Source organism: Dendrobium catenatum, unplaced genomic scaffold (genome assembly GCF_001605985.2).
Source record: "Dendrobium catenatum unplaced genomic scaffold, ASM160598v2 fragScaff_scaffold_1220, whole genome shotgun sequence".
Taxonomy (NCBI): Eukaryota; Viridiplantae; Streptophyta; class Magnoliopsida; order Asparagales; family Orchidaceae; genus Dendrobium; species Dendrobium catenatum.
The window spans coordinates 4,525,072-4,550,708 of NW_021319682.1; the positions used below are offsets into that span (position 1 = coordinate 4,525,072).

The 25,637-nt window shown below is 35.0% G+C and overlaps 3 protein-coding genes across 3 annotated transcripts; all 3 read right to left on the bottom strand.

Annotated features, from left to right (window-relative positions):
- Positions 1–238: 238 nt before the first annotated feature.
- On the bottom strand, positions 239–2,093 carry LOC110100327 (putative peptidyl-tRNA hydrolase PTRHD1). The gene is made up of 2 exons (XM_020827773.2): positions 1,685–2,093; positions 239–426 (listed from the first exon to the last, which is right to left on the bottom strand). Exons 1-2 carry the CDS (start codon positions 2,057–2,059, stop codon positions 244–246), a joined length of 558 nt encoding a protein of 185 aa, XP_020683432.2. The 5' UTR covers positions 2,060–2,093; the 3' UTR covers positions 239–243.
- A 1,794-nt stretch (positions 2,094–3,887) lies between these two features.
- On the bottom strand, positions 3,888–5,528 carry LOC110100325 (peroxidase P7-like). Its single transcript, XM_020827771.2, has 3 exons — positions 5,307–5,528; positions 4,522–4,713; positions 3,888–4,451 (listed from the first exon to the last, which is right to left on the bottom strand). Exons 1-3 carry the CDS (start codon positions 5,526–5,528, stop codon positions 3,888–3,890), a joined length of 978 nt encoding a protein of 325 aa, XP_020683430.1.
- A 2,576-nt stretch (positions 5,529–8,104) lies between these two features.
- On the bottom strand, positions 8,105–20,583 carry LOC110100326 (actin-related protein 7). The gene is made up of 7 exons (XM_020827772.2): positions 20,384–20,583; positions 20,036–20,251; positions 16,420–16,561; positions 15,213–15,457; positions 12,426–12,609; positions 8,636–8,703; positions 8,105–8,440 (listed from the first exon to the last, which is right to left on the bottom strand). The coding sequence occupies exons 1-7, from the start codon at positions 20,459–20,461 to the stop codon at positions 8,288–8,290; spliced, it is 1,086 nt and encodes a 361-aa protein (XP_020683431.1). The 5' UTR covers positions 20,462–20,583; the 3' UTR covers positions 8,105–8,287.
- Between the last annotated feature and the right edge of the window lie 5,054 nt (positions 20,584–25,637).

Below are 25,637 nucleotides of genomic sequence, written 5' to 3' on the forward strand. Positions count from 1 at the left end.
ATTATAACTTTTCAAATGAGATGTCAAACAAAATTATTTTAATTTAGAAAATAGCGGTCTTCTTGAAGTAGAACAAGCTAAACTTAGAAAATATTTGTCCTCTTCAATCCAGTCACCAAACATCCTCACCTCATTTAACAAGCTTTAATGAAAAACATATTATTATAACAAGCAAAATAAATAATTTTTTTTTCAGACAGAAAAAGAGAGAAGGTGCCACTAACTTGTTTAATAGCTTGCTCTTTATTTGCAGAGCTTGATCTTCTTGAAGTAGGAAGCAATAAATGACTTTGGATATGGCCTCGTAGCAAGGCAGGTGGGGATGTTCTCTGGCTGCTCAATCCACAGCTTGTGCTCTATTCCCTCTGCTGTCAGCTTCTCCGCTAGCTTCCTTATCTGAGTCTCTCCCTTAACCTCCAGGGTCACCTATAAGAAAAAGGAAAGAGTAAATGATTAAAATGTTGTTTAGATCTTATAAATTTGTTTATTTATCTTAAAAATATTTAAATGTTAAATTTAATTTTAATTATCCAAATTTGAATGGACTTAATCATACTATTAATTTTCTCATTTTTTTTTTGGGACATTTAGGCCATTTAAGGCAAACTCACACACAAGATGTATACACATAGACTCGAACCTTAGACCTCTTAGTTGGAAGCCTTAGCTCTCAACCAATAGGCCAAGGAGAGTTGTGTATTTTCTCATTTCTTTGTTTGAAGGAGATAAAACTTTTTATGAGGCCAATTCAAATTTATTAAGAGGATATCAACTCAAACTAAAACTAATAGAATTGGCTCTAGAAGATCTAATACACCCTCCCAAAAAACTTCTCTACTAATTTTGGTCTAAACAAATATAAAGCTGATGATAATACTAAGGCTTCGTTTGGGACAGCTTCTTTGCTGCTTCTTGAAGTAACTTTCTAGTACAAAAATTAAAATTTTCATACTAGAAAGTTGGTTCAAGAAGCAATAAGAAAGTCGTTCCAAATGAAGCCTATGGCTTTCTTACTATTTTTTAGAAGCTTTTTTTAGTATAATTTTTTTTTTTTTACTAAAAAGCTGCTTTAAGCAACAGTAATAAGCTTTAAAGTAGCTTCCTTGTACAAAAATTAAAGATGCAATAAGAAATTCATACCAAAAAAGCCTACGAATTTCATATTGTTTCTTAAACTAAATTTTTAGTACAAAAAATAAAAATTTTATACTATAAAGTTGCTTTTAAAAGGCTTGATTTAGAATAGCTTTCTTACTGTTTTGTAAAGTTGTCGTAGAGAAATAAATTTTCGAAGTTGTTGTAGAAATTAATTTGCTAACGCAAAATTTTTTTTGAAAGTAACAAATAAAATAATGATCATACAAAATTTATGATTGTAACCTAAAAAAGTAAAAATGTATGCCCAAATAGTTTAGATGTAATAAGTTAGAGTATTAAATTAAACTCCTTAAAAAATTAGGGGATCCCTAAACAGATCACAAAATTTGTGTGTATTTATATATATAGTATATAATTTTTTATATTTATTTATATATTATATAAATATTTTATTAAAATAGACACAAAGATCTTTTTGACCATATGTTAATTTGGATCTACTATGTACAACCTGGGTATAGTACTCCTTAACACCAATAAACCATTGGGACGGATAAAGTTCATTGCGGCATTTCATCGAGCATACCTTGTTCATGGAATCGAGGTTGGAAGCAGATAAGTACGCGGCGGTGTCGATGCGGTCGCGGTGGTCCCAGATGGCAGCAACGGCGGCGTGGCAGCCCTGTGTGACGGTGCTCCCTAGCGGCCATTCGTCGATGAGGTCACGCCGAAGAACAACGTATTGGACAAGAAGATCGCCGGGTTCTTTCGCAGCATCGGAGCTGGGAGAAGATGACGCCATTGGAGCCACCGCGGAGGTGTTCATGCTTCTAGGATGAGGAGGAGGAAGCGCTGAAACCCTAGATCTTAGGGAAGGGAAGGTAGAGGGAGGAGAGAGCGAGCGAAGGACTGTGTAGAATTTTAGGGTTAAGGGGAAAGTGAAGGAACTAATTAGATTCATTAGAAGTACTGTTTTTGTGAGTGTGGACTGTAGAGAAAGTAACATCCAAAATTTTAATATGTTTAATATATAATTAATAAAAAAATAAATGGTATGATGCTATTAATTTAATTAATTATAAAGGTGATTTGATGTTGAGATTTTGAAAGAGTAAATGGTATGCTAAGTTTTATGGTGCATAGCATGGATCAACACTACTTATTTTTAGTGAGATTAAGGTTTCGTTTGGGGCGGTTTTCTCACTGTTTTTTAAAGCAGTTTATTAGTATAAAAAATAAAAATTTTGTATTAGAAAGCTACTTTAAGAAGCAGTAAAAAAGCCGCCTCAAACAAAGCCTAAGGCTTCATTTAGGACGACTTTCTTATTGTTTCTTAAAGTGGCTTTTTAGTACAAGAATTAAAATTTTTGTACTAAAAAACCGCTTTAAGAAGCAAAAAAAAGTCATCCCAAACGAAGTTAAGTCAGCGAATGTCATTGTAATTGGGTGACAATGATCAAAAGATTGTAATGGAGTAACAATGATTAGGAGAGCGTAATCAGACGACAGTGATTACAAGATCATAGTCGGACAACAACGACGACGATAGGGGATCATAGCCAAGTAATAGTTATAGTTGTGCAATAAGTCTCTAATTAAATTTGATAGTTGTAGCTACTCAAAATTCTAATAGATGATGAATAAGTTTAAGCATTTATATTTACATTCACACTTATTTTCATTTAAATCATGTAGAATTACTATTTATTTTGAGGACACCTTGGGTGATGTACTACAAGCATGATAAAATAAAATAAATCAATGAATATTGAAAAGCATTAGTCTAAATGGATAATCTTTTCCACAATTCTTACATAAAATGATTATAATCATAAAAATGTAAAATTATGTGAATTAGGTTTAGTTTGGGGTAGTTTTATTACTATTTTTTAAAGTAGCTTTTTATTAAAAAAATTATTGTTTAATTTTTTCTTTTATTAAAAAGCTGTTTAAAAAAAAAACAAGGAAGTTGTCTCAAATGAAGTCTTAATTAATAAAGAAGCTTATTTTTATGTGCTTATTATCATAATTTATAGAAATTTTGCATAATTTTATCAGAATCTTTGTATATAATTCTCATGAAAATTACTTTAATTGTATACATGTCAAAGATTTGACGTCATTAGCCTTATTAAACTTTTTTATCAAAGTTGCAGCTGCATGTACATGGAAGTTACATTTGTAGCCTCCTTAGTGCTACTCCTCAAACTAATCAAGAGAAAGAGAGGGAATTTCATCAAAGAGAGAGGAGAAAAAGTGAACCAATGAAGGGAAAAATTATTTTGTGCGGACACCGAACGTCGTCCGAGACCAACCAAAATGTATCATCCTTTTGCTCGGTACCGCGGCTTGATATTGTTCGGTACCGCTCGATACCGCGATGTGGTACCGCTGACATGGTTGCACCTAATTCACCTCCAAACGTAGAGCTGCGTCCAACATCCGTACAGGATAATCTCTCAAATGAAGGAGGGAAAATTTTATATTTATTTATTTATTTATTAGATTTAAATGAGAATTTGACTATTAACAAACACAATGAAGAGAAATGATTCATATAGCCCATCTGACTTAGTGAGATAAAGGCTTGAAGTTGTTGTTGTTGTTGATGTAATGAAACACATATAACGAAAAACTTTATTGAAATCATTATTAAAAAGATAGATTATACAATATTTAAACCTATAAAGAATTAATTAATCACTCATATACTTCTATATATACTGAACTCACACAACAAATATCAACTTATTCAACAAATTAATCAAATACATCAATAAAAAGATAAACTAGTTGATGGCACCACAAATTTTTCTAATCTCCCCATCAGACCCCGTAAGTGGGCTGATATCTCCCATCTTCACCATAGCTGCAGAAAAATCCGAGTAAAACGAAGCCTGATTACGAGCATAACCTGAAACAAAACCATCTGTTGCTGACGAGCCTCCATTAAACAGAGCTTGATCAGAATGAAGGAGACCTTTCCTTCTCAACAGGTTCTTGAAGTAGTTATTGTCGAAAGAGCTGGGCGTGACAAGATCAAGTGGAGCCAAGTTGCCATCGCCATTGCCAGTTAAAGGTGGGCAAGAGCGTCTTCTTGTGCTAGCAAAGCCTGCATCAACGTTGGTGTCATTGTAGATCCGACTCCTGAAAGTAATACACTGAGCCATCCCTATCGTGTGAGCTCCTGACAGTGCAACCATGTCGCGAGCACTGAGACCTTGCCTTGCGAAGGATGACAGTAGAGCTTCCAGATCATCAAAAGCTATGGGAAGGTTAGCCTCAGCCAAATCCTTGCTTGCAGTCTTTGAATCTCTCCTTCCAAGCTTCACAGCCCAACTCGGACCTCCCACCTAATAATTGATGAACATTTAGAACCAGTAAGAACATACAAACCATTAGTTAATGGCGCGTGATACTTACATATTTGGAGGCATCGCGAGCAGCAACAGCTAGAATATCAGCACAAGAGACAACGCCAGGGCAAGCCTGCTCCACAGCCGATTTGATATCTTCCACAACATTGAAGCCTCTCACAGATTTGAAGTTCTGAAGAGCATTTTGCTCGCTGATTATAGTTGCAGAGTCCTCCAGCAAGATAGACCCATCACAGCCCTGTATACAGATATATAGGCACGTTTATATATAGCTTTTATACAATTCAGGAAATTCGGGCATTGACGGCAGTTCCTCTGAGATTTCCGACGGTTTCATAAAATATCTGTGGTTTTCCGGCAGTTCGAACACCGCCGGAATAAACCTCGTAGGAAACGATTACCAGCGGTTATAATCACCGGTGATTTTCCGACGGCTATATGACCGCTGGTAATACCTAAATTTCCTGTAGTGATTGTTAAGATTAATTTGTAGTGGTTAAAACGGCCACAATTTTGGAATCAATTTATCTTGAACATATTAGAGACGATTATAACAGCTGCAAATCTGTAAGTTTACACCAATTATAACCATTGTAAAAACTAGCACTTCGTCGAAACTATCCCGCCGATCTATAAATCGCTGCAGAATATTATTGCAGTGCATAACATTACAGAGGCGGGGCTGCAACAATTTTGAAACCGCTGCAAAGAAATCAGTGGCCTTGAAAGCTTTAATATATTCATCGTATTTGAAAGCTCCCATATATCAGAGAGAGAGAGAGAGAGAGAGAGAGAGAGAGAGAGAGAGAGAGAGAGAGAGTGGATGGTGACCTGAACAAAGCAGTCATGGAAATGGAGGCGTATGAGAGAGGCAGCCATGCGGCGCTCCTTAGCGATGGCTTTGCTTACAGCCTTCTGTATGGTAGAGAGAGCCGCGGGACAAGAATTGCTGTAGAAATCTGGAGAAAGCTCAGCCTCGCAGTATTTCACGTTACAATAAGCCATTATCAAAAGCACCATCACAGCAATATTATTAATCCTGCACCAACTCATCATCATCATTGCTTTCTACGTAATTCCTATCAAACTATGTAGCTATATTCGAAGAGGATTTCTTGTAAAGAAAGAGAGATGGATATGAAGAAGAAGGAAGAGCTGCTCTCTAATTTATACAGATTGAAGAGACCGTTATGCGCCAAAGTTTTGAATTTTCTTTTGGTCTTCAAAATCAGGCTGAGGCACTTCACGCGTATGCATATACATGCAAAAGGGAAGAAGTCTATTTACGTTATCGTCGTCTTGCTTATTTGATCAAAGCTGAACTGAAGCCGCCTGCGGCCTACCATGCCAGTTATCATATGTAATGTTCTTCATGAAATAAGAGGAAGATAACCATTTGACCAGCCATGAATGATTAGTATTATTTTATGTTTTCTAGCTATGAGGAATTCTTTAAAGACTTTTGTAAATCGCCAGCCCTATGCCAGTTATATAACAGATATGTATGCGTGAAATAGACAAATACATGAATTTTGAATATATTGGCATTTGATCTTAAGAAATGTAGAATAAAATTTTAAAGGAACTTCTAATTCAATTTTGATGTATTTGAAAATTATTAAGATTGGTTGATTTTAAATTACTATCATTATCTTCAGCAAGCCGCTATCGATGTTGGCGATAGTCGTCCCCTTCCAATCACCAACGTTGACCTTCACTGTCGTCCTACTGATCATCGCCCATGATAGGCCGATGGCTGGCACCGCCACGGTTATCAACCTCCGGCCACCGGCCACTGGCAACTAATATTATTAAACTTTATATTATATTTATTTTATTTGAATATGATAATAATAATAATAATAATAATGATAATAATAATAACATATATTTCTTTTATATTATATTTATATTCAATATTATTTTTGCATTATTTTTTCATTCGACCAAAGGGGTCGCCCAAAATAGGGGTCATCATTTGATATTTTGATTTTTGATGGATGGGCAGAACTGAGAAGCAGCCTTGCGGTTGGTAGAGCAATATAATAATAGAAAGCAATTAAGCATGCATTTCATATGCATCTCTTTAGCCTTTGATTAATTTTTTTATTAATATAAATGCAAGAATTAAAAATTGTCGAATATATTTATTCCAATATTATTAAATTAAAGAACTCCATCGCCTGCCAACTACGGTCCTGCCAACTACAGTCCTGCTCACTATGATTCTTCTGACTTTTGTCGCTCGCCGACTTCGTTCATTTCGACCTCCGTTGTCAGACAACGATCCTTCCGAGCTCTGTCGCCCGTCGACTATGGTCATTCCGACTTCCGTTGTCAAACAATGTTCTTTCCAACCTCTATCATCCACCGACTATGGTCCTTCCGACCAAGCGAATACGTCAACAATGATTCTTCCTATTTCCACTATGTAATACACTATATATGATTCATATTTGTTATATCAAGTCAATGCCTTCTTTCTAATGAAAGGCATCAGTTGTAATCAACTGCAAATACTGGTTGATTCATGCAAACTAGGCTAGGTCGCGTGGATTTTCACCTTTTTAGGATTTTTCCACGTAAAAATCTTCGTGTCTCTTAAATACTGCACCATCTCTCTCTTTTCTGATTGCGTGCTGGATCTTCGTATAAAGCTAAAACTTAAAACTTATATTTTTCTACCGCCGCAAATATTCTAGGACACAACAATTATTAAATTAAAGGACAATATCATCCTCTCTAAAGTTGCATAGAATTTCATTTATAACAAAATTTCATATTATTATTATTATTGGGCATTGAGTAATTGAAAGCAACTACTTAACGTTTTCTCCATGCATGCAGGAAAGTGTGAGTACTTAGCTATCAAGAGACAAGTTTTTTTTTTTAGGAAAAATAAAGAGAAATTTTTTAGCCTTTATTTTTTTATTAAAATAAATGCAAATTTAAATGAGTATCAAAAGTCATCGATTACATTTATTTTAATATTATATTAATGCCCAAAATATCATCTTCTAATAAAACTTTCCTCATAGTTTGCTAAGAAAATTTATTCCTTATTAGTAGCTAAAAATTACAAAAATTAGATAGCTCTATGGAAATTATAATAGAAAAGAAATGGATGGCAGTTTATGTAATTTAAATTATTGATGATTTTTATTTTAAAAAATTCACATCTTATTAAACATAGGCACAAAGCAATGAGGGGCTCTTACATTAGTTTATTGGGCATTTTATTGTGCCAATTCAAACAATATTAAAAATATTTGAATATTAGTACCAAATAAGGATGGAGTCGTACGGGCCGTGAAAAATATAAGCTCATAAGCTCAACTTTCAATAAATGACTTGTGAGCTAAACTGTGATGAACCAAATATGAGCCATTCCTTAATCTGCTCATTAGTTATCATCTTCCCAAGCCAATTCATTTACCCGATGGCCGCTACCACCTCATTTAGAGGCACTTGACGGCGTAATTAATCCCTCGGCGAGCCTACCAACAACCAGCCCCACAGGTACATGACTCATAATTATTTTCTCTCCACTTAAGTGATTGCACAGTATTAGAGATAATTCGAATAATGGTTGGGGATTCCCAATCATGCTCGTCCACCAACCCAGTTGCAAGTATAATGAGCTCAATAAAGAATCAGATGATAAATTCACATATGCCTGACTACTAATGAGCATAATTAGCAGGTTCTTGTTCACTAATCTACACTTGAGCATTACAGTGAGAGCAAGCTCATTAAACAATTTAAAACTTTCTGAAACTTTAGGGTACAGAGAGAATACAGGAAGGGGAAAATCAGAAGCACTTTCTGTGAACAATTGCTGGTCCTGTCTCATCATATTCTGCCTTTGTGATGTGCTGATTCTGTGGAAAAACAACTTTAGCCAGTATAGCACCGCCCATCCAAGCTGAATTGCTTGGCAAATTCTCAGGCATGTATTCTGGTGGCTGACAAAATAGAACAGATTAAGGCGTTTATGTGCTGTTAATTTCCATAAAGCAGGATTATAGATATTAAGGATTAGTTTGGGACGGCTTTCTTACTGCTTCTTAAAGCGGCTTTCTAGTACAAAAATTTTAACTTTTTAACTAGAAAACCGCTTTAAGTAGCAGGAAGACCCAAACGAAGCCTAAGAAAAGCACCTTAACAAGAGAAGGCCGTACTGAAGAGGAGCATAGAACTGCCTCTCTCTGGAAACGTTCTTCAAAGCCTGAATAAGGAGGTTAGGTTTGCTATAAGTAATCAGAATAACTCAGCTAAGAGACTATTGATTTGAACTTTGTATCGATTTTAGCGTCAAACAAACTAAGTGATTATTGACAAAACTAGAACAATTTCAAGAGATGTTGGGGCTTTCGGACCGGGCCATCGTGCTAACCAGCTGGTTCTGGTTGGCCCTGTGGCAATCTGGGCTCCTCCTTTATGATGGGCTGCTGATTTGTTCTCGTTTTAGTTGGCTACTTTTCCTGAGTCCAATTCTTTTGCCTCACCCCCTCGTTTTTGCTTATGGGCGTGTGAGGTTGGTTGTTCCTGTATTTTTGGGGTTATTACTGACCCGGGGTTGTTTTTGGTTTTTGTTTTCTTTTGATATAGTTTTGTAACCTTTTTTCCTTTAATATACAGGATTTGTTCTAAATTTTTCCCAAAAAAAGTACTAGAAGTTTAATCATTCATCACAACCTTAGGCCGAGGAAGAAAGGATAAGACAAAAAGGGGATCACAGATCAGACTGAAATTTCTTTGAAAATAGAGGGATGGCTTAACTTTAAGCAGGGCGATTGGATGCTATTTTGAAATTCCTTTAACCAGGTTAAGGTTAGTTGAAACAAGATCACTTTAAAAGTTCAATCTTATTCAACTATTTTCCTGATTACTTCTCCACTCTGCTCGCTAATGTGCTTCCTTCACCTCACCTCTCTACCATTATTTCTATGTTCACTGTCAACATCTACAGCTTGTTTTTTTTTTTTTATTTCTTGATTTGTAAACCTCTTCAACTTCTATGGTCTCCAATGCCTCTCCAATGGTTACAAATTCTCTTTTAATCCCACGTATTTGGTTTCTTTTGTACCCATTTGCTTTTGATGGATGGGCTTTTGAACTCTGACAAATATTGTCTCTGTGGTTTCCGTCATCTTCACGATTTGCCTTTTCTTCATAATGTCAAAAGGGAGATGGTTTGATATGTTATTCTCACATGTTTCTCTTACTCTTCTTAATACTTAAGTTTATCATTTTTCGCCACTTGGTCCTATTAAGGTTGAGGCAAGAAAAAAGTTTTGATTACTTCGTTTAGCAAAACCCTTCACATGATGGGCAGAAGAGAAAATTTCATTGAAAAGGGTCTTCCTTATAGCTAGAAATTGCATGCACTTGTGTTGTCTTGAAACTTAAAATGAGAAGAGAAAAGAAGAGAAAAAATGAGAGATTTTATGTTTTTTTTTTGGCAAGAAAAATATGAGATTTTATACATAAATAGATGGAGAAATGAGTTTTAAGAAAAGAAACAAATTTAGAATCAAATCTTTAATTCTAGAATGCAAATTAACAACAAAACATCCATGGAATGTTACAACTGACAAATTGCTGGAGTATTGCAGATACAAAATTGTTATCTGCAGACTTTTAATTTGTAGTAGGTATGAAGTTTTTGACGAGGGATTGTTGGATTGTTGTAGATGAAAATGTGCTAACCAGATATTAAAGTTTATTTCAACACTCTCCTCAAGTTGTAGACCTAAATGACCTTTCTTTATTAGATTTAAATGAGAATTTGACTCTTCACATGACACAATGGAGAAAAATGATTCAGGTAGCCGACCCCACAAGTGGTATAAAGGCTTGTTGTTGTTGTACTCTTCTCAAGTTGGGATTTAAGTTATGATTGTTCGAAAATTTTTATGTTATTTGTCAACTATCTAACACAACACTCTACTTTTATTGATGATATTCTTCTTGTTTATAAGACTAGAGATGGAGTAGAAGAAAATTTTGAATTATGGACGTCAACTTTAGAGTCTAAAGGTTTTAGTTTAAGTAGATCTAAAACTAAATACATGAACAATAATTTTAGTGATAATAGATCTAGTGGTGAGATTGTAATATTGGGTCATCAAATTGTTAAAAAGAGTGCATATTTTAGATATCTTGGATCTATTGTTCAAAGCAATGATGAAATAGATGACGATATTATTAGTAGAATTCAAATTGGATGGTTGAAGGGGAGGAATGCACTGGGCATTTTTTGTGATAAAAAAAGTACCCCTCAACTTAAGGGAAAATTTTATAAGATGGTGGTGAGACATTCAATGCTTTATGGCACAGAATGTCGGTCATAAAAAGATAAGCATAAAATTAAGTTAAGTGTCGCAAATATGAAGATGCTCAGGTGGATGAGTGGCTTTACACTTAGAAACAGAATGTGAAACGAGTATGTACGTGAAAAGGTTGAAGTACTTCCGGTGACAAATAAGATTAGAGTCATCTAGATGGTTTGGTCATATAAAGCGTCGGAAGGCCTTCCGATGACAGTTAGGAGAGTAGATATATTAGATCCGGCCTATGTTAAGAAAGACAAAGATAGACCTAAAAGGAATTCGTTATAAAGTATTAGAAATTATCTTTGTTTATTAAATTTAAATGAGAATTTGACTCTTAATATGACACAATGAAGAAAAATGATTATTGTATCCAACCCCACGTAGTGGGATAAAGGCTTGATGTTGTTGTTGTTGTACTCTCCTCAAGTTGGGATTTATATGTTGATCATACCTAGCTTGTGATTAGAATATCAAACCTTATTTTGGATAAAACCTTGGTGAGGATATGAACAGTTTAAGAGTTTTTAAGAGCACAATTTATTTAGGTTAGTCTATTTTTTTAATTTTCTAAGATCAAATGTCGATCTAACTCAATTTTATCAGTTATGTTATGGTAAACTTCATTTTTTGGGATATCTAGTAACATGGCTGACGCGCTACACTTGTTGAGAATTTTTCACTAGATAGTTTAGTATTTCTAACAATATTTTTAACTATATTCCTTCACAACTATCAAGAGTTACTACCACGTATTCAGCTTCAACATTACTTAAAATCAACGGGCTTGTTGTTAATGATGATCCCATTTTTTTCTTGGGGCCATTGGACTATCTACAAGCATACATTCAAGCATTCATGGTCTTTGAAGTAGATAAAAAATACACTCACTTTGAGAAGTAACAACACTTTGTTTTAATCGTGCTATTTCCATGCCTGTAAAGTATTTCAAATTTTCAAAGACTTTTACCTCAAATTCTCTTTTTAGAAACTCTCTGAGCTGGTTAGATCTTCCTCGAAGTCACTTATAAATAATATTTACATATATGATCAAAATCGCCTTTTTTTTTCATTTAAGTTGACTGCTTGATAAAACATTGATCAACTTAACATTAAGTGTACCCAAACTTTTCAATATATTTGGAGAATCTATCAAACTAGGCACAAGGTGACTGGTGTATTGAAGTACATGCTAAATTTGCCGAGATCAATCTTTCCATTCATCGAACAAAAGTTTTTATTCTAGACCAAGATTTTCAAATTATGTTGATATAACAAATGAAGATCGTTTGAACTTTTACAACATTGATGAAGGCTAGAACAATTCCAAGTCAGTATTATGGAGGGGTTCAAGAAAATGCACTGAATTCTAAATAGCATAAAGATCATCATCGCTGCAATAGAAAACAAGGACATTAAATTATATAAAATATTGACCAACATACAAGAACAAAAAAGCACAAAAAACATGACTAAAAATTCGCATCTTCATGACACTTTTGGTAAATAAAGTAAAAAATGAGCATAAGGTTCCAAGCAAAAAAGTGAAGAAACGATATGAATAGCTGTATATATTCTCTAACAGCAAATTAAAGGCACCAAAAAAAGAACGTACCAGCCATAGATGTAGTACCACCACATAGAACAATGTTGTCAATAAGCTGTCGGTGAAGCTCAGGTGCAACAATCGTGATACTTCGAAACAACTGTTCAACAATCCCATATTCCTCCAAACCCAAGATTGATGGTTGAAATAGAGCTTCTCCAACAATATACCTTTCCCTTTCAATCGTTATAACCTACAAACAAGCTATATTTAATGATTATAAAGCTTAAGACTACCAAGAAAGAAATGGTGGTTCAAACAAAGCAAAACTTTACTATTTCAGAAATTCCTCAACCTTATCGACCATCTTTTCGTTTATTTAAAGCCCCAAAGACAAGCACACACAAGGATATATACATATAGAGAGAGAGGGGGGGGGAGAGAGAGAGTAATAAGATAAAGAGTGGTATGGTAATAATAATAATAATAATAATAATAATAATACAAATAACCTCATTTTGATTTCCAGATTTGCACTCATTGCAAAATTTTGTGAATCATTGATGGATGATAGTAAAGCATGAGAACACCCTAAAGGATTGATTTGCTTGCTTGAAGTTAAAAAATGCAGTTTGAAATCCAATGAAATTTGATAGGTTCATCGTTTGTTTAAATAGTTAGAAATTAACATTTTTTTATAATCCACAAACCTATTAAATCCATCAGATGTAAGGATTTAATTTTCAAACAAAATGAGTGAAACAAAAAAGAACGTCTTTTAAAATATATTTTCTATTGAAAAGCAACCAAATGATCCTTGTTGACAACTATAAATGCAACACCTACAGGTTACAAAAAATCTTAGCGAGGGAGATGCTTTGATAAGGGTAAACCAAGAAGAGAGCTTGAGAATCTGACAAAGATAGGTAGAGCGAGCGAGTGACCAAGAGAGAGAGATTGTGATCAATGAACTCAAGGGCCTAAATCCCTTCTTAGTATCACCTAATTTCTTAGGCCTCGTGTTAAAAATGAGATGTTAAGCCTTTATCGACTAAGATTTATGTACATAATCCCCTCAAAGATGTGAAGCATTCATATGAAGACCTAATTAGACTGTCCAATATACTATACATGGTATTTATAAGGATTTTTGGGTTATGTTATAAATCAAGTTCCTTCAATTAGACTGACTCTACTCCTTATTGATTTTAGGCTGGAGAAAGGCTAAGATCCTTGCTCACCTACTATAAACTATGGGGACATCGGGCAGTCGATGCCACCTAGCATTTGTCGGTTGATTGGTCCATTGGATGAAAAAGCAGTGGCAAGAGATGAATCATTTGCATTCCGTTCTTATATGCACTATGATGTTGGTGGTACATGTCATGCACTAGAAGTCCGTAATCATTTCCATTTTCCAAGGTCATGGTCTACAAGATATGTTAGTAGCATGTCGCTAGAATATGGATCGATTAAAGATGAGGGTTATAAACTGCTCGAGTAAAGTGTCCTTTTCATCCACTTGATGGACACACAGGTTATCAATTTTTAACATAAAGGTTTCAACTCTTTACATCACATGTTTCTCAAGGTTTCAAAACATTATCATCTTAATGTGTTATAGACAACTTCCTTCAAAGGTGAGAGATTTTGGGCTCAAACTGGCACCTAACCCAAGAAAGCATCCACTCATATGCTTGATCACCCATTAAGCATCAGAAAGTGGCTCTCAGTTGTTGGTTGTCAAGTTAAAATGAGGGTGGAAATTCAATCCTAGCCACATATTAGTTTCTCTCAAATTTTGAAATTTCGCAATTAGCTTTTGATATGCTTTTTATCTATTGAGATCCTTTTTATCAATGAGATGAGACGCAAACCTCAAGGGTTGAGATGTAAGCCTCACAATTAAAAAGGAAAAAAGCCAAATCACTGATAAGTAGCACATTAGTGCCCTAATTCATTAGCATATTAAAAAAATAATATAACATTATGACATAGTAAGAAATAATAAATTGTATATTTGTGCCTACATCAAATAACAAATTGCACAAAGTAAAAATATAATGCAAACATTAAAGTAACAAAAGATATCAAATCAACTTAAAATATCAAATAAGTTTAGTACAAATGTACAATAAGTTGATTTTTCCCACTCCGACTCTCCAACATAACTAAGATTAAAACAAATAACTAACCAAAATCCTCAGCACTCTCATCACTCAAGGGATTGCATTAGGAGAGATTATTATGTGCGGCATCCGAACGTGTCCGGAGGCGAATCCGGACGCGCCACATAATTGGATGCACTGGCCCCGGTGACGCCCGGATGTTGCACAACATTAGAGTCATCATCATAATAAATAGCTTTCTCCCTTATCTCATATGTTCAGTTGTGTCCAAGTTCTACCATTCCTCCTCCTCAACCTCAATCATCTTCCTCTTCCCCAATCAATAATAATAAAAATATTATTATTATTAATTAAAAAAATAAAACAACTTCAAATACTTAAATTGCTACAAATAAATTTTCTTTTTATCTCTTGCTAGCTTATATCGAATATGTTTGTTTTATTTACATACCCATCAAAGTAATCAATGCATAATCTTATTGTAAATTAGATGATGTGAATTCATTATCACCATCTACAAATCAATATAGACTAAAAGCTGAGTTACCAAAAATAAACCCTACTAGTCTAAAAGTTGAGTTACAAGAAATAAACCCCACCAAAATTTTGAAATGAGTTTATTTATTAAAAAGAAAAAAGAAATAAACCCCACCACAAATGATTTTTCATCATTCGTAAAATCTTATTAATGGTTTGGCCATAAATTAAAGAATTAAAAGCAGCAAACCTGCCCATCTGGAAGAACGTGCTTTTCTTTCTGACAAGAATTTAGAGTACTATCAAATGATGATTGATCTTCTGCACAACAGGCATATTGCTCTTTTAATTTTTCAATCTCGTTAATGTCAATTTGTACTTGTGGATTGGTCTTCCTGAGTTCCTGAGCAAGAAGATTTGTCAGATCAATTCCACCGATCTCAAATCTTTTAGAGGCTATATGTTGAACCGCACCTTCACAAACTGGTGCTATATCTGATATTATTAAAAAATAAAATAAAATAAAATAGTAAAATTTTCAATGCTTGATATATATTGAATAAAAAATTACTGATCTTACAAAGGAGGTGAATAAAAAGGTGAAATTAGAGCAACGATCAAAGAGATCAGGTGGCACACACTACATCAAGAACAAGGAACTCTAATTTTCATTTTATTTATAAAAAATTACCTTAATTAAAAATATACTTACTATTCACTAATAATGTAAAATGATGCGCATTGTAGCATAAATCACAGACATGTGCCTCTCAGACAGAAGGTTGAAGTGTGAAAATTTGTATGATCAATTTGTAGTTTACTTAAGCCATTGCATAATACATAGCATATAATGTACACCAATTTGAATTTATTCTAATTCATTTATTATACTATAGGTAAAGCAAAAAATTCAGTTGTTTAATTTAATCATACCTTGGCTTCATTATAGCGCATGTTCGTCATTAACTTTAAATTTGAATTTTTTTTCTTCAATTCAATAAATTGAAACCAAACAAATTTTCAACTTCAAAAACTAAATATGCATATTGCACTTACTAAAAAATTGTTTTAGAAACTTATGAGTAGCTATTTATTTAGTATTTAAATTTTTATGGCATGATATTCAATCCTCATACATGGCCAATCATATATTCTATTTAGGATCAAATATTGGGGGCTTTTTAGCCTTTTAATGGCATTTTTTCTCATATACAGTCAAATTATTAACCTAATCCCCATAAATTTCAACTATTGCATTTTTTTAGATAGAATATTAAGTTGTACACTCTTGTTACAAGGGAACATTGCATTTTGGCGTCTAAATCAACTTTAACAAGTATGAAATGGAATAAGTGCTTATTTTCCATATGGTTTTGAGATTTCTACTCAAGTGTTGACGGTGTCCATTTTATTCTACTCATAACTTAGAAATTAAAAGCTGAATCAATGATACATACCTATTTTGCCATGTCCAATGTCAACAGTGCACCCCGAAATGCGTCCTACTGCATAAAGTGATAATACTGCTTGCTCAGATGCATAAAAGCCTGAGACATTAAACGTTTCAAACATCATTTGGACCAACTGTTCCCTGACAACCTGCAAATTAGATGAGAGGCATAACATCTCTTAAAAAACACTTCGTGATTGATTTAGTGAGCCATCCATGTTCCGCAAACATAGTTATGAAATAAGCTTACAGAATTTTTTAAAGTAAACAAAGGTGATAAGACCAAACCCAAAGTAGAACACAAAAAACTTTCTAGGGGAACACAGTGTAGCTTAGCTTGTTGATTTTAGCTTTTATCATAACTTCCTAGAAGAAAATCCATCATCCATTACAATGAACTGACTTCACAAATTTGGCTGCGTTTTTAGTAAATTCTTTTTGAAAAAATTTCTACTTATATTTCAAAATTTTAAATAAAACATATTAGAAACTTGAGCATTATATTGCTTCAGAACATTTTATGTCTAGGGCATGAATAAATTTTAGAATGTAAAATACAATCAAACATAATTGTTGACCTCATTTTTTGAATGAGGTTCATAACTGCCCATCGACTCAATTTTTGCAAAGATCAATGTGTCAATTAAATAATTAAATTTGTCTGAGTTCTGACTCACACAGTCACACCAACCCAAATAAACCTAATTAAGTTGGCCAATTGGATCACTTGAATCTATTTTAACTTCATTCAATTGATGTGAACCGATGTCAAGTTTAAATCAAATTGACTCATCTTGAGCCAATTTAAATCTGTTCCAATCAAATTTAACGAAACTAAGCTGAACTGAGACTAATCAATCCAAATCGTCTCGCTTTGAGCAATTTAAATCAAGTTAAATCAAATTGAACTCAAATCCGATACAATTTAACTCAAATCGGTTCAGCCAATTTCAAATTTAATCAATTCCATCCCTCCAAATCAAGTCATGTGCATCAAATGGCTTAGAATATCTAAACTACAGCAGCTTGTCTCCTTCCCACTACTTCCTGCAATAGACAGCCATCTCACATGCTTAGGGGGTATAAAATCACATCTCAACCATCCAATGATAATTAATTGGGAGTTGGATTGTCTTTTTCCATCTCCTCCTCTTCTAAATCATTCAAATAGGAACGGGCAAGAACCTGCACTCAGGCGATCTTTCATCGAGCTAGGCAAACATTCATGCATGCATATATGCATGTATGTATGGATATATGCATGCATATTATTATTATTATTATTATTATTATTATATATATATATATATATATATATTAATTTCAAATGAGTTATATTCAGATTCAAGCAAGCTCGAAATCAAGCAGATATGAGCCAAGCAAGCTCAAATCAATTCTTCTGAGCCACAAGCTGATTTTTAGTCATCTTATACAATAACAACAAACCTTTATCCCACTACGTGTGGTTGGCTATATAAATCTTTTTTTCTCCATTATGACATGTTAAGAGTCAAATTCTCATTTAAATCTAATAAAAAATGACACTTCTGAGGTCAACTTATAAAAGTTGAGCCAATTTCAAACCTATACTGGATCAGCTCAAAATCATCTCATTCACATGCCTACTTGCAATCAATCAACCATTTATTCATTATCACAAATGAAACCCTTTATAAAGAAAGCATCCTTAGGCTTGAGTGCAATAACAGCTTCAACATACAAGAAAACAACTAGCATGTAAAGATTAGAACAAATAAATAAAAGGCATACACATCCTAATACATCAAACTTTTTTGTTAAAGCAAAAATAAATAAATGCCAGTCAAGTCATGCCTAAGTCGTGAATGCCCTCAAAGATATTCAACATCAATGACAAACAATGCTCCATCATGTCCATTTTTAATAGATACATTTGGCATACCCTCCCTTATTCTCTTCATATGAACAAAACAAATATCACATTTTTTAACCATATTCCTTTTCAAACTTTAATGAAAAATGAAATGTTTAAACTTCTCAAAACTAATTGGCTTGGCACAAAAATTCTTCCACAATCTATCCAAATATAAAACCAATTTTGATTCTTCAACATAGTGTGATTTATTGATGTAGACGAAATCCAGTGAAAGCGATGTTGAAGCATATCTCCAACTTCCTTGCTCTAGCCATGAACCTCAAATAGAATATGCAAGCATAAAAGGATCTTCATGGAGGATGATGTGCACGAATTAAATTTGCATTTGGAGGGTGTGGCAATGGCCAAGAGATGGGCATAAGATTGGGCTTGGTAGTGAGAATGTAAAGTAGTGAAGGAATGGGACTGGGTGGGGGAGAAGGGAATGGTGGTTGCTTGTCTTGGAAGGAAAGGGGTAGTGGTCTTAGAGGGGAGGGAGAAGGATCTAGAATAAAACCAGGTAAATGAAAAAGAAGAATGGATTACAAAGAGTCGGTGGAAGACGTCAAAAAAGAAATAAAAAGGGTAAGAAAAATAGAGGTGGAGGGAGGCTGTATAAAGCAGCAAAGGGTAAGAGGGATGGGGGAAGGTAGAAAAGGGAAGAGGGAGGAAGAGTAATGTAGAGAGAGCATCATCAAACCTCATCATTGTTATTTCCTAATACATACTAAGGCACCTCTTCTACATAAGAACCATACCATATGATTAAAATACATATACGAAATCAAAGAAAGATCGTCACATCATAAGTGTAAGGCATAATAAAATTGCTACATGAGCTAATCATCCATATTGTGTTCAAGGAATGATTAATTGCTTGTGATGGTTCTGCATCAATTCACCTGAACCAAAAGAAACTCTTCTCTAAAAGGCTTGAAATGGTTTGCCATGATGATGAGGATGTGGAAATGGCTTGTGTGTAGGTCAAAGATATTCCTATCTACTCGATCTCCCCAAGGAAATTGGACTTAAAGCAACCCACTTAATGACAACAACCCCACTCATACCGTCATAAAGTGCTTGAAGACATCAAGAAGATGAAGATCTTCCCATCTCCAAAGGATTGAGGCCAACATTAATTAGCATCAGAGTAAAGTTCTTACACGTAAATGATCTAATTTCCACTATTTTTGAACGCTTTTTACATGCTCTTTGGATTTCTTCTAGATGGTCTCCTCCATACTTTCCTCATGATTGTTACTTCTAAGTTATTGCTACACTATGTCATTGCAAACTCTATACTTAAATCCTACATCATCCTCAATGAGAGAGGAGCTTCATTTTCTACCCACACACCTTCCAATTGATAGAGTAGCATTAACCTGAAACTACAAAAACAAGGCTTAAACCCTCGACATGTTACAGAGGATGGAAGTTATTATCATCAGTCTTTTGGAGATCAGCTTGACTCTTTAAATTGCTGCAAGGGAAATTTATAATTTACCATCTAGACTGTAGGGAGATAAGCACAAACTTAATAGAAAGTTGTTGCATGAGGAAAGTTCTGCATGGTTAAGTTCAATAATATGCATCACGATACAATCAGATTTCAACGAAATGACACCACCATATTTGAGAACCTTGTAAGATCTTCGAGAAATCGTCTGCAATTGGTTTTAGTGGATAGTCAAACTACATATGTAACCTTTTGATCATCAGACGGACCAACCTTTGGGGTATTGAGAGGATCAGTGAACAAAATCTGCCCTTCCTCCCCTATCTCCCACCCAAGTCCCGTGTAAAGGACATGGCGCAGTAAGTCCTCCATTGCATCCCAGTCTTTAATAAAACCCCTTACAACGGGATCTACAGTCACTTCCTCGAAAGCCGATGAATCTTCCATGTCACCCTCCTCCACCACGCACTTCATCTTCGTAGGAATGATCTGGTTCACATCAGAATAGCCAAACCATAGGTGAATGCATGGCAAACAGAACGCTTCAATAACATATTCGAACGAAAAAAAAAATATAGATATTTTAGTAGCTTTCGAGAAGTAAGCAGACAGATTGATCACCATAGCTGGATCTTGATCGGGTGCGGCGAACCCGGCTTTTAGAAGTTTAGATCCCGCATCGACCACCACCGCCTCCATTGGTCGAACAGAAAAATCTTACTTCCCGCGACGGTGAAGCTTGCCGCCAAAACCCTAGATTTCGAACTGTAACTTCATCTCTTCTGCCGATTTCGATCATCAGTCATTTTAGCGTATGACAGTCATTATAATGAAATTTATTTTTCACAATAATAATAGCCAAGGTATTTTCTATTCATAGTTTCATAGTCAATTTTATATACTTAATTGTGAAAAAATTAGCCACAATAAAAATAAATATCATCACAATAGCTTCTACATAAAACATTTCTAAGGTAGCGTCTATTGTGACTTAATAATGGTTGTAATTTTGGCCTCCAAAATATATTATTAATGATTGGGAGCGGATTTAAGATCATCAAAATGTGGTTGAGCACATAAAAGACAAGTGAAGTTGGTGTGTAATTGTGTGACTTTTAGATAAGGCGAGACTTGGGATGGGTGTCCTCCTTGAAAATTACATCAACAAAATAAAATCGTAAAGCCCTAAGGCCAAAGCAGACAATATCTCGATAATTAAGAGTTTGAGCTGTTACAATTGATATCAGAGCAATACACCAACCGGAAGATGATAACTAAGTGTCGTACAAGATAAAGTGTTATGTTGTGAGAGCCACCTCTTTAACCTGGTACGCGACTGTTGGATATTTGTTCCTAGATTTAGGATTGCTTTAGTTTAGGTTTCTTGTATGGCATTGTATAGCCATTTGTGTAGCTATTTGTATAGCTTGTAGGAGCCTATAAATAGGCTTTAGCTTGTTTTAGGCATGGAGGCCAAGAGAAATAGAATTACAGAATTTCTGAGTTTGGCTCTCCTCCCTCCCCTCTCCCTCTCTATCGCTTGCAAGAAATATCTCTGAAGATCTTCCTCCTCAGTTTCAACAATTTGGTATCAGAGCCCTGGTGGCGATCAAGGAAAGAGGAAGGTGTTCTGTCCAAGAAAAGAGAGGAGGTGGTGGCTGCCGGTGCCGCCGACGTGCTTGCTCAAGCGAATCGTGCAAAGCGCGGTGCAAGATCAAGGAAAGAAGGCAGATCGCGTGCAAACGCAGCTGGGACGTCCGACGGGGTTACCGGAGGCGGGATCAGACGGAAGCCAGCTTTGGCATGCGGTTTGTCCGGGTGTTATCGCTGGTTGGATGAAAGCGGGCTAAGCTTAGCAACACGAGCTTGTAACCCGTGTGGGGGAAATTGAGTGCTTTGAATGATTCATCTGATGATCCTTTAGCTGGTTTGTTTATTTGGGCTGCTCAGTTGGCTTGGGCTAGGCACACTAGAGGTTGACGAAGGCGAACAAGAGCGGAGGCATTGAAGCCGTTGAGGTCGGATTTTTTGCTTGATCTTGAATCAAGTTTTGGTTTGGGATTTTATCCCTGTTCTCTGGCATTTTTTCGGTTCCTGCTGTTCTCTTTAAGCTTCTTGTTTTTACTATTAAAGATCTGTTGAAGAAATAAGGTGGAGTTTTGGACTCCGGGTGGAGTCAGGGAGACACTGAGGTGGTGCCGGTTGTTCTTGAGGAGCAGTGTTGAAAGTGCGAAGCGCTTGGAGGTACGAGGTCATGCGGTACATGAGGAGGCTGCATAGGAGCGCGGGGCACTGGTGAAAGACACGCATGGTGCTGGCCGGACGAGGCGGTGTGGAGCGTAGTTTTGTGACGAGCGGAGCGCAGGTGAAGGCGCAGGGCTCGCTGCATGGGTGGATACGTGCAGGATATGGTTGGAGACATACCACATGGGTGCAAGGCACGGGCTTGAGGCGTATGACGCGAGCTAGAGGCGCAGGGCTCGAGCACGATGCGCAGGGTGCAGGTAGATGCATAGGGCGTGGAAGCCAGGAAAGGGGTGCTCGGGAATTGGCTATGTTGGACGCAGTGCAACAGGTGAAGATCTGTCGGGAGGTGGAGCTAGAAACTCAAGAAGATGGTTGATCAGTTCTTGAGAAACTTTTAACTATCGGTGGAAGCTTTTGGTGGAGGAGACCGACAAGATTGTTCTTTAATAACAGTGGTTATCTTTTGTTTTGTAAATCTATGACCAAGATGGAGATTGTTGGATATTTGTTCCTAGATTTAAGATTGCTTTAGTTTAGGTTTCTTGTATGGCATAGTATAGCCATTTGTGTAGCTATTTGTATAGCTTGTAGGAGCCTGTAAATAGGCTTTAGTTTGTTTTAGGCATGGAGGCCAAGAGAAATAGAATTACAGAATTTCTGAGTTTGGCTCTCCTCCCTCCCCTCTCCCTCTCTATCTCTTGCAATAAAGATCTCTCAAGATCTTCCTCCTTAGTTTCAACAACCACAAAGTGCTGTATGATGGGAGTCATCACTTGAACTTATGGGGGTCACCTCTAAAATCTTATTTGCCTTGTAGATGATTCAGGGATAAAGATACTGACGAGGAAGTCTGTTACTCAAGTTAAGGAGATTGTGAGTTCCCTTTAGTAAAAGAAACTAAATTCTTAAATAAGACAAATCCGTGAGGTACTTAAGCTAAAGCGGACAATATCTCGATAGTTAAGAGTTTGGGCTATTATAAATTGTATCAGAATAATGCATTTGAAATTTTTAGTAGCTCTGGTCTGTTTTGTATAATATTTGGAAGATTCAGTTCAGTAAGCAAATTCCAAAGCCAGATTCTGGTTAGTTCGTTAAGCTGGTCGCGGCCCGATGCGGGGCGGGATCCGTCTCGGGTCGGGTCGTGACATATGGGCACTAAGTGTCAATACAAGACCAAGTGCTATGCCATTGGAGCCACCTCTTGAACCCTATATGGGATAAAGTGCTACGTGGTGGGAGTCACCATTTGAACTTGATAGGGCCATGTGAAACCATTTAAGTAAAACAATATAAACTCTTAAACATTGAGACACCTTTTGATGTAATGATTGGAATTTTATCAAGAAACTCTGCAATTAAATGTGCTCATCCAAGAGAAATCATGGGATGGATGACATCCTGGGAAATTACATCAACATGATAATATCGTGATGCCCTTTGGCCAAATCAGACAATATACCAATAGTTGTGAGTTTGAGCTATTACTATTGGTATTAGAGCAATATACTAGTTAGAATATGAGAACTAAGTGTTTACAAGATAAATACTTCATCATTTGAGCCACCTATTTGAACCTTGTATGGGATAAAGTGTTACATGATGAGAGTCTCCACTTGAACTTGGAGGGGCCACCTCTAAAATTTTATTTGTCTGCTGGATGATTCTGGGATAGGAATACTAACGAGGATGTTAGTTACTTAAGTAATTGTAAAATTTTTTAAGTAAAAGATGCTAAACTCTTAAACATCAAGGTATGCTTTGGTGTGATGGTTGAAATGTCATTAAGAAATTATGTAGTTAAGTGTGATCATCCCAGATAAATCAGGGGATGGGTGACCTCCTAGGAAATTGCACTAACATGAAAAATATGTGAGCCCTTAGGCCAAAGCGGACAATATATCGATAGTTAGGAGTTTGGGTTGTTACAGGATAATGGTAGCCTACATCAAGTGAATAATTTTTATGATATGACCAACTAACAAAAACTACGAACTCCAAATCCTAAATTTTATTTTATCTCTCCTCTCTTTTCTACCTATTTTCCTCTTTTTTATACATTATTAAATGAATTTGGGATGGAAGGGCGTATGATATATTATGTATTGGGATAAGATATTTAAGAATAAAATATGTAAGGATAAAAATGTACTTATTTAAAAATTTTAACATTATTTTTTATAAATTATTTATATCTTTAAATTTCAAGCTCTAAAAATTATAAAAAAGCATTATAAAATAGCCTAACATGTTTAAAAACTTTACTGAAATTGATTTATAAAATGGACACTTAACAGCCCCAAAAAATCTACTTGTACCGACATGTATTAATTTTTCAAACTGCCCCTAAAATTTAGAACAAATATTCTAATTAAAACACAATAATGTCTATCTTTTGATGAATATATATTTCAAATTTGAATTATAATGACTCCAAAAAAATTATTTGAGTTGATCAAAATATGAGCTATTACACATATGAGTTCATTAACATAAGTCAGACATTCATATACATACAAAATATTCACAAACACTTGAAAATTTGAAATGCATAGAATTTAAGCATGTAGAACTTACCAGACCTAGTTCAAACTAGACTAGAGCATGTTTGGGTTGAAAGTTTGAAAAGAAGATTTTGAAAATTTTAGTTTTCTCTGATAATTTTAATTTGGGATTTCAGTCTCAAAATCAAAACATGTCACTATGAATAATATATTATCCTGAGAGGTAAATATATCACTCCTTAATGAGTTCAGAACAATAAAACTGAAAATTTCATCCCTATTATAGAAATCAAATCTAAGAAAGAACTATGCATGCCCCGAATAGTCAAAATAGTGTTCTAACTATATTTAACTCTTATAACCTGAATGAAACATCATTATCTTTGTATTCAAAGTCATAACAATAGTTGATATATCTTTTCAAGAGAAAAAGATATCACATATTATCGATCGATCGAATATGATGATAATGATCGTCGTCGATTCAATTTTCTCAAAGAAGGCTAATTCACTTTTAAAAATTAATATTTAAATAGTAGATGTGGGTTCTAAATGTTCTATGAGTGCAAGCCCTCATAATTAATTATATCGTGGGAAATTCATAGTATCATACGCAAATTTTTAATTAGAATAAGAATAGAATTTTTATTTAGAAATTTTATATGAGTGATGTCAAAGGAGGTGAACTTGAAATTTGAACATGTATTATATCAAAATTTGAACACTTTTTTTCGGAGTCAACATACGACCAGGGGGGAGGGGAGACACTTTGGGATTTTGAAATAATTCAAAAGTGTCCCAACCTAACCTAGGTGTTGGGCTTTAAGTTTTGGATTGAGAAAATCTTTAATTTTAGTTAATTGTTTTATTATAAATTTTGTATTATATTCCTGGAAATTGAGGCCTTAAGGCCTAGATTTTCCTTAGAACCTTAATCTAGATTGGGCACTAGACAACAATGACCCAAACCTAGTTAATGCAATATAAAATATAGTCTTACTCCCGTCTGGATTGGGGAGCCAGCTAACTACATAGTCAATTAAAATTCATGAGTCTGAATATTTTTATGAAAGAGTGGTGGGGACATTGTTGTTAAAGTTTTTTATAATTGGGACTAATGTCTA

Bases quoted from the DNA above. Each gene is read 5' to 3' on its own strand.
- LOC110100327 (XM_020827773.2), bottom strand. From the start codon at position 2,059: ATGAATCTAATTAGTTCCTTCACTTTCCCCTTAACCCTAAAATTCTAC. The intron at 427-1,684 runs GTATGCTCGATG...TTTTTCTTATAG, and splicing joins ACCTCGATTCCATGAACAAG to GTGACCCTGGAGGTTAAGGG.
- LOC110100325 (XM_020827771.2), bottom strand. From the start codon at position 5,528: ATGAGTTGGTGCAGGATTAATAATATTGCTGTGATGGTGCTTTTGATA. The intron at 4,714-5,306 runs GTCACCATCCAC...ATCTGTATACAG, and splicing joins TCCATGACTGCTTTGTTCAG to GGCTGTGATGGGTCTATCTT. The intron at 4,452-4,521 runs GTAAGTATCACG...ATCAATTATTAG, and splicing joins CTCGCGATGCCTCCAAATAT to GTGGGAGGTCCGAGTTGGGC.
- LOC110100326 (XM_020827772.2), bottom strand. From the start codon at position 20,461: ATGGAGGCGGTGGTGGTCGATGCGGGATCTAAACTTCTAAAAGCCGGG. The intron at 15,458-16,419 runs GTATGTATCATT...TAATAATATCAG, and splicing joins CATTGGACATGGCAAAATAG to ATATAGCACCAGTTTGTGAA. The intron at 8,441-8,635 runs GTGCTTTTCTTA...CTATTTTGTCAG, and splicing joins TACGGCCTTCTCTTGTTAAG to CCACCAGAATACATGCCTGA.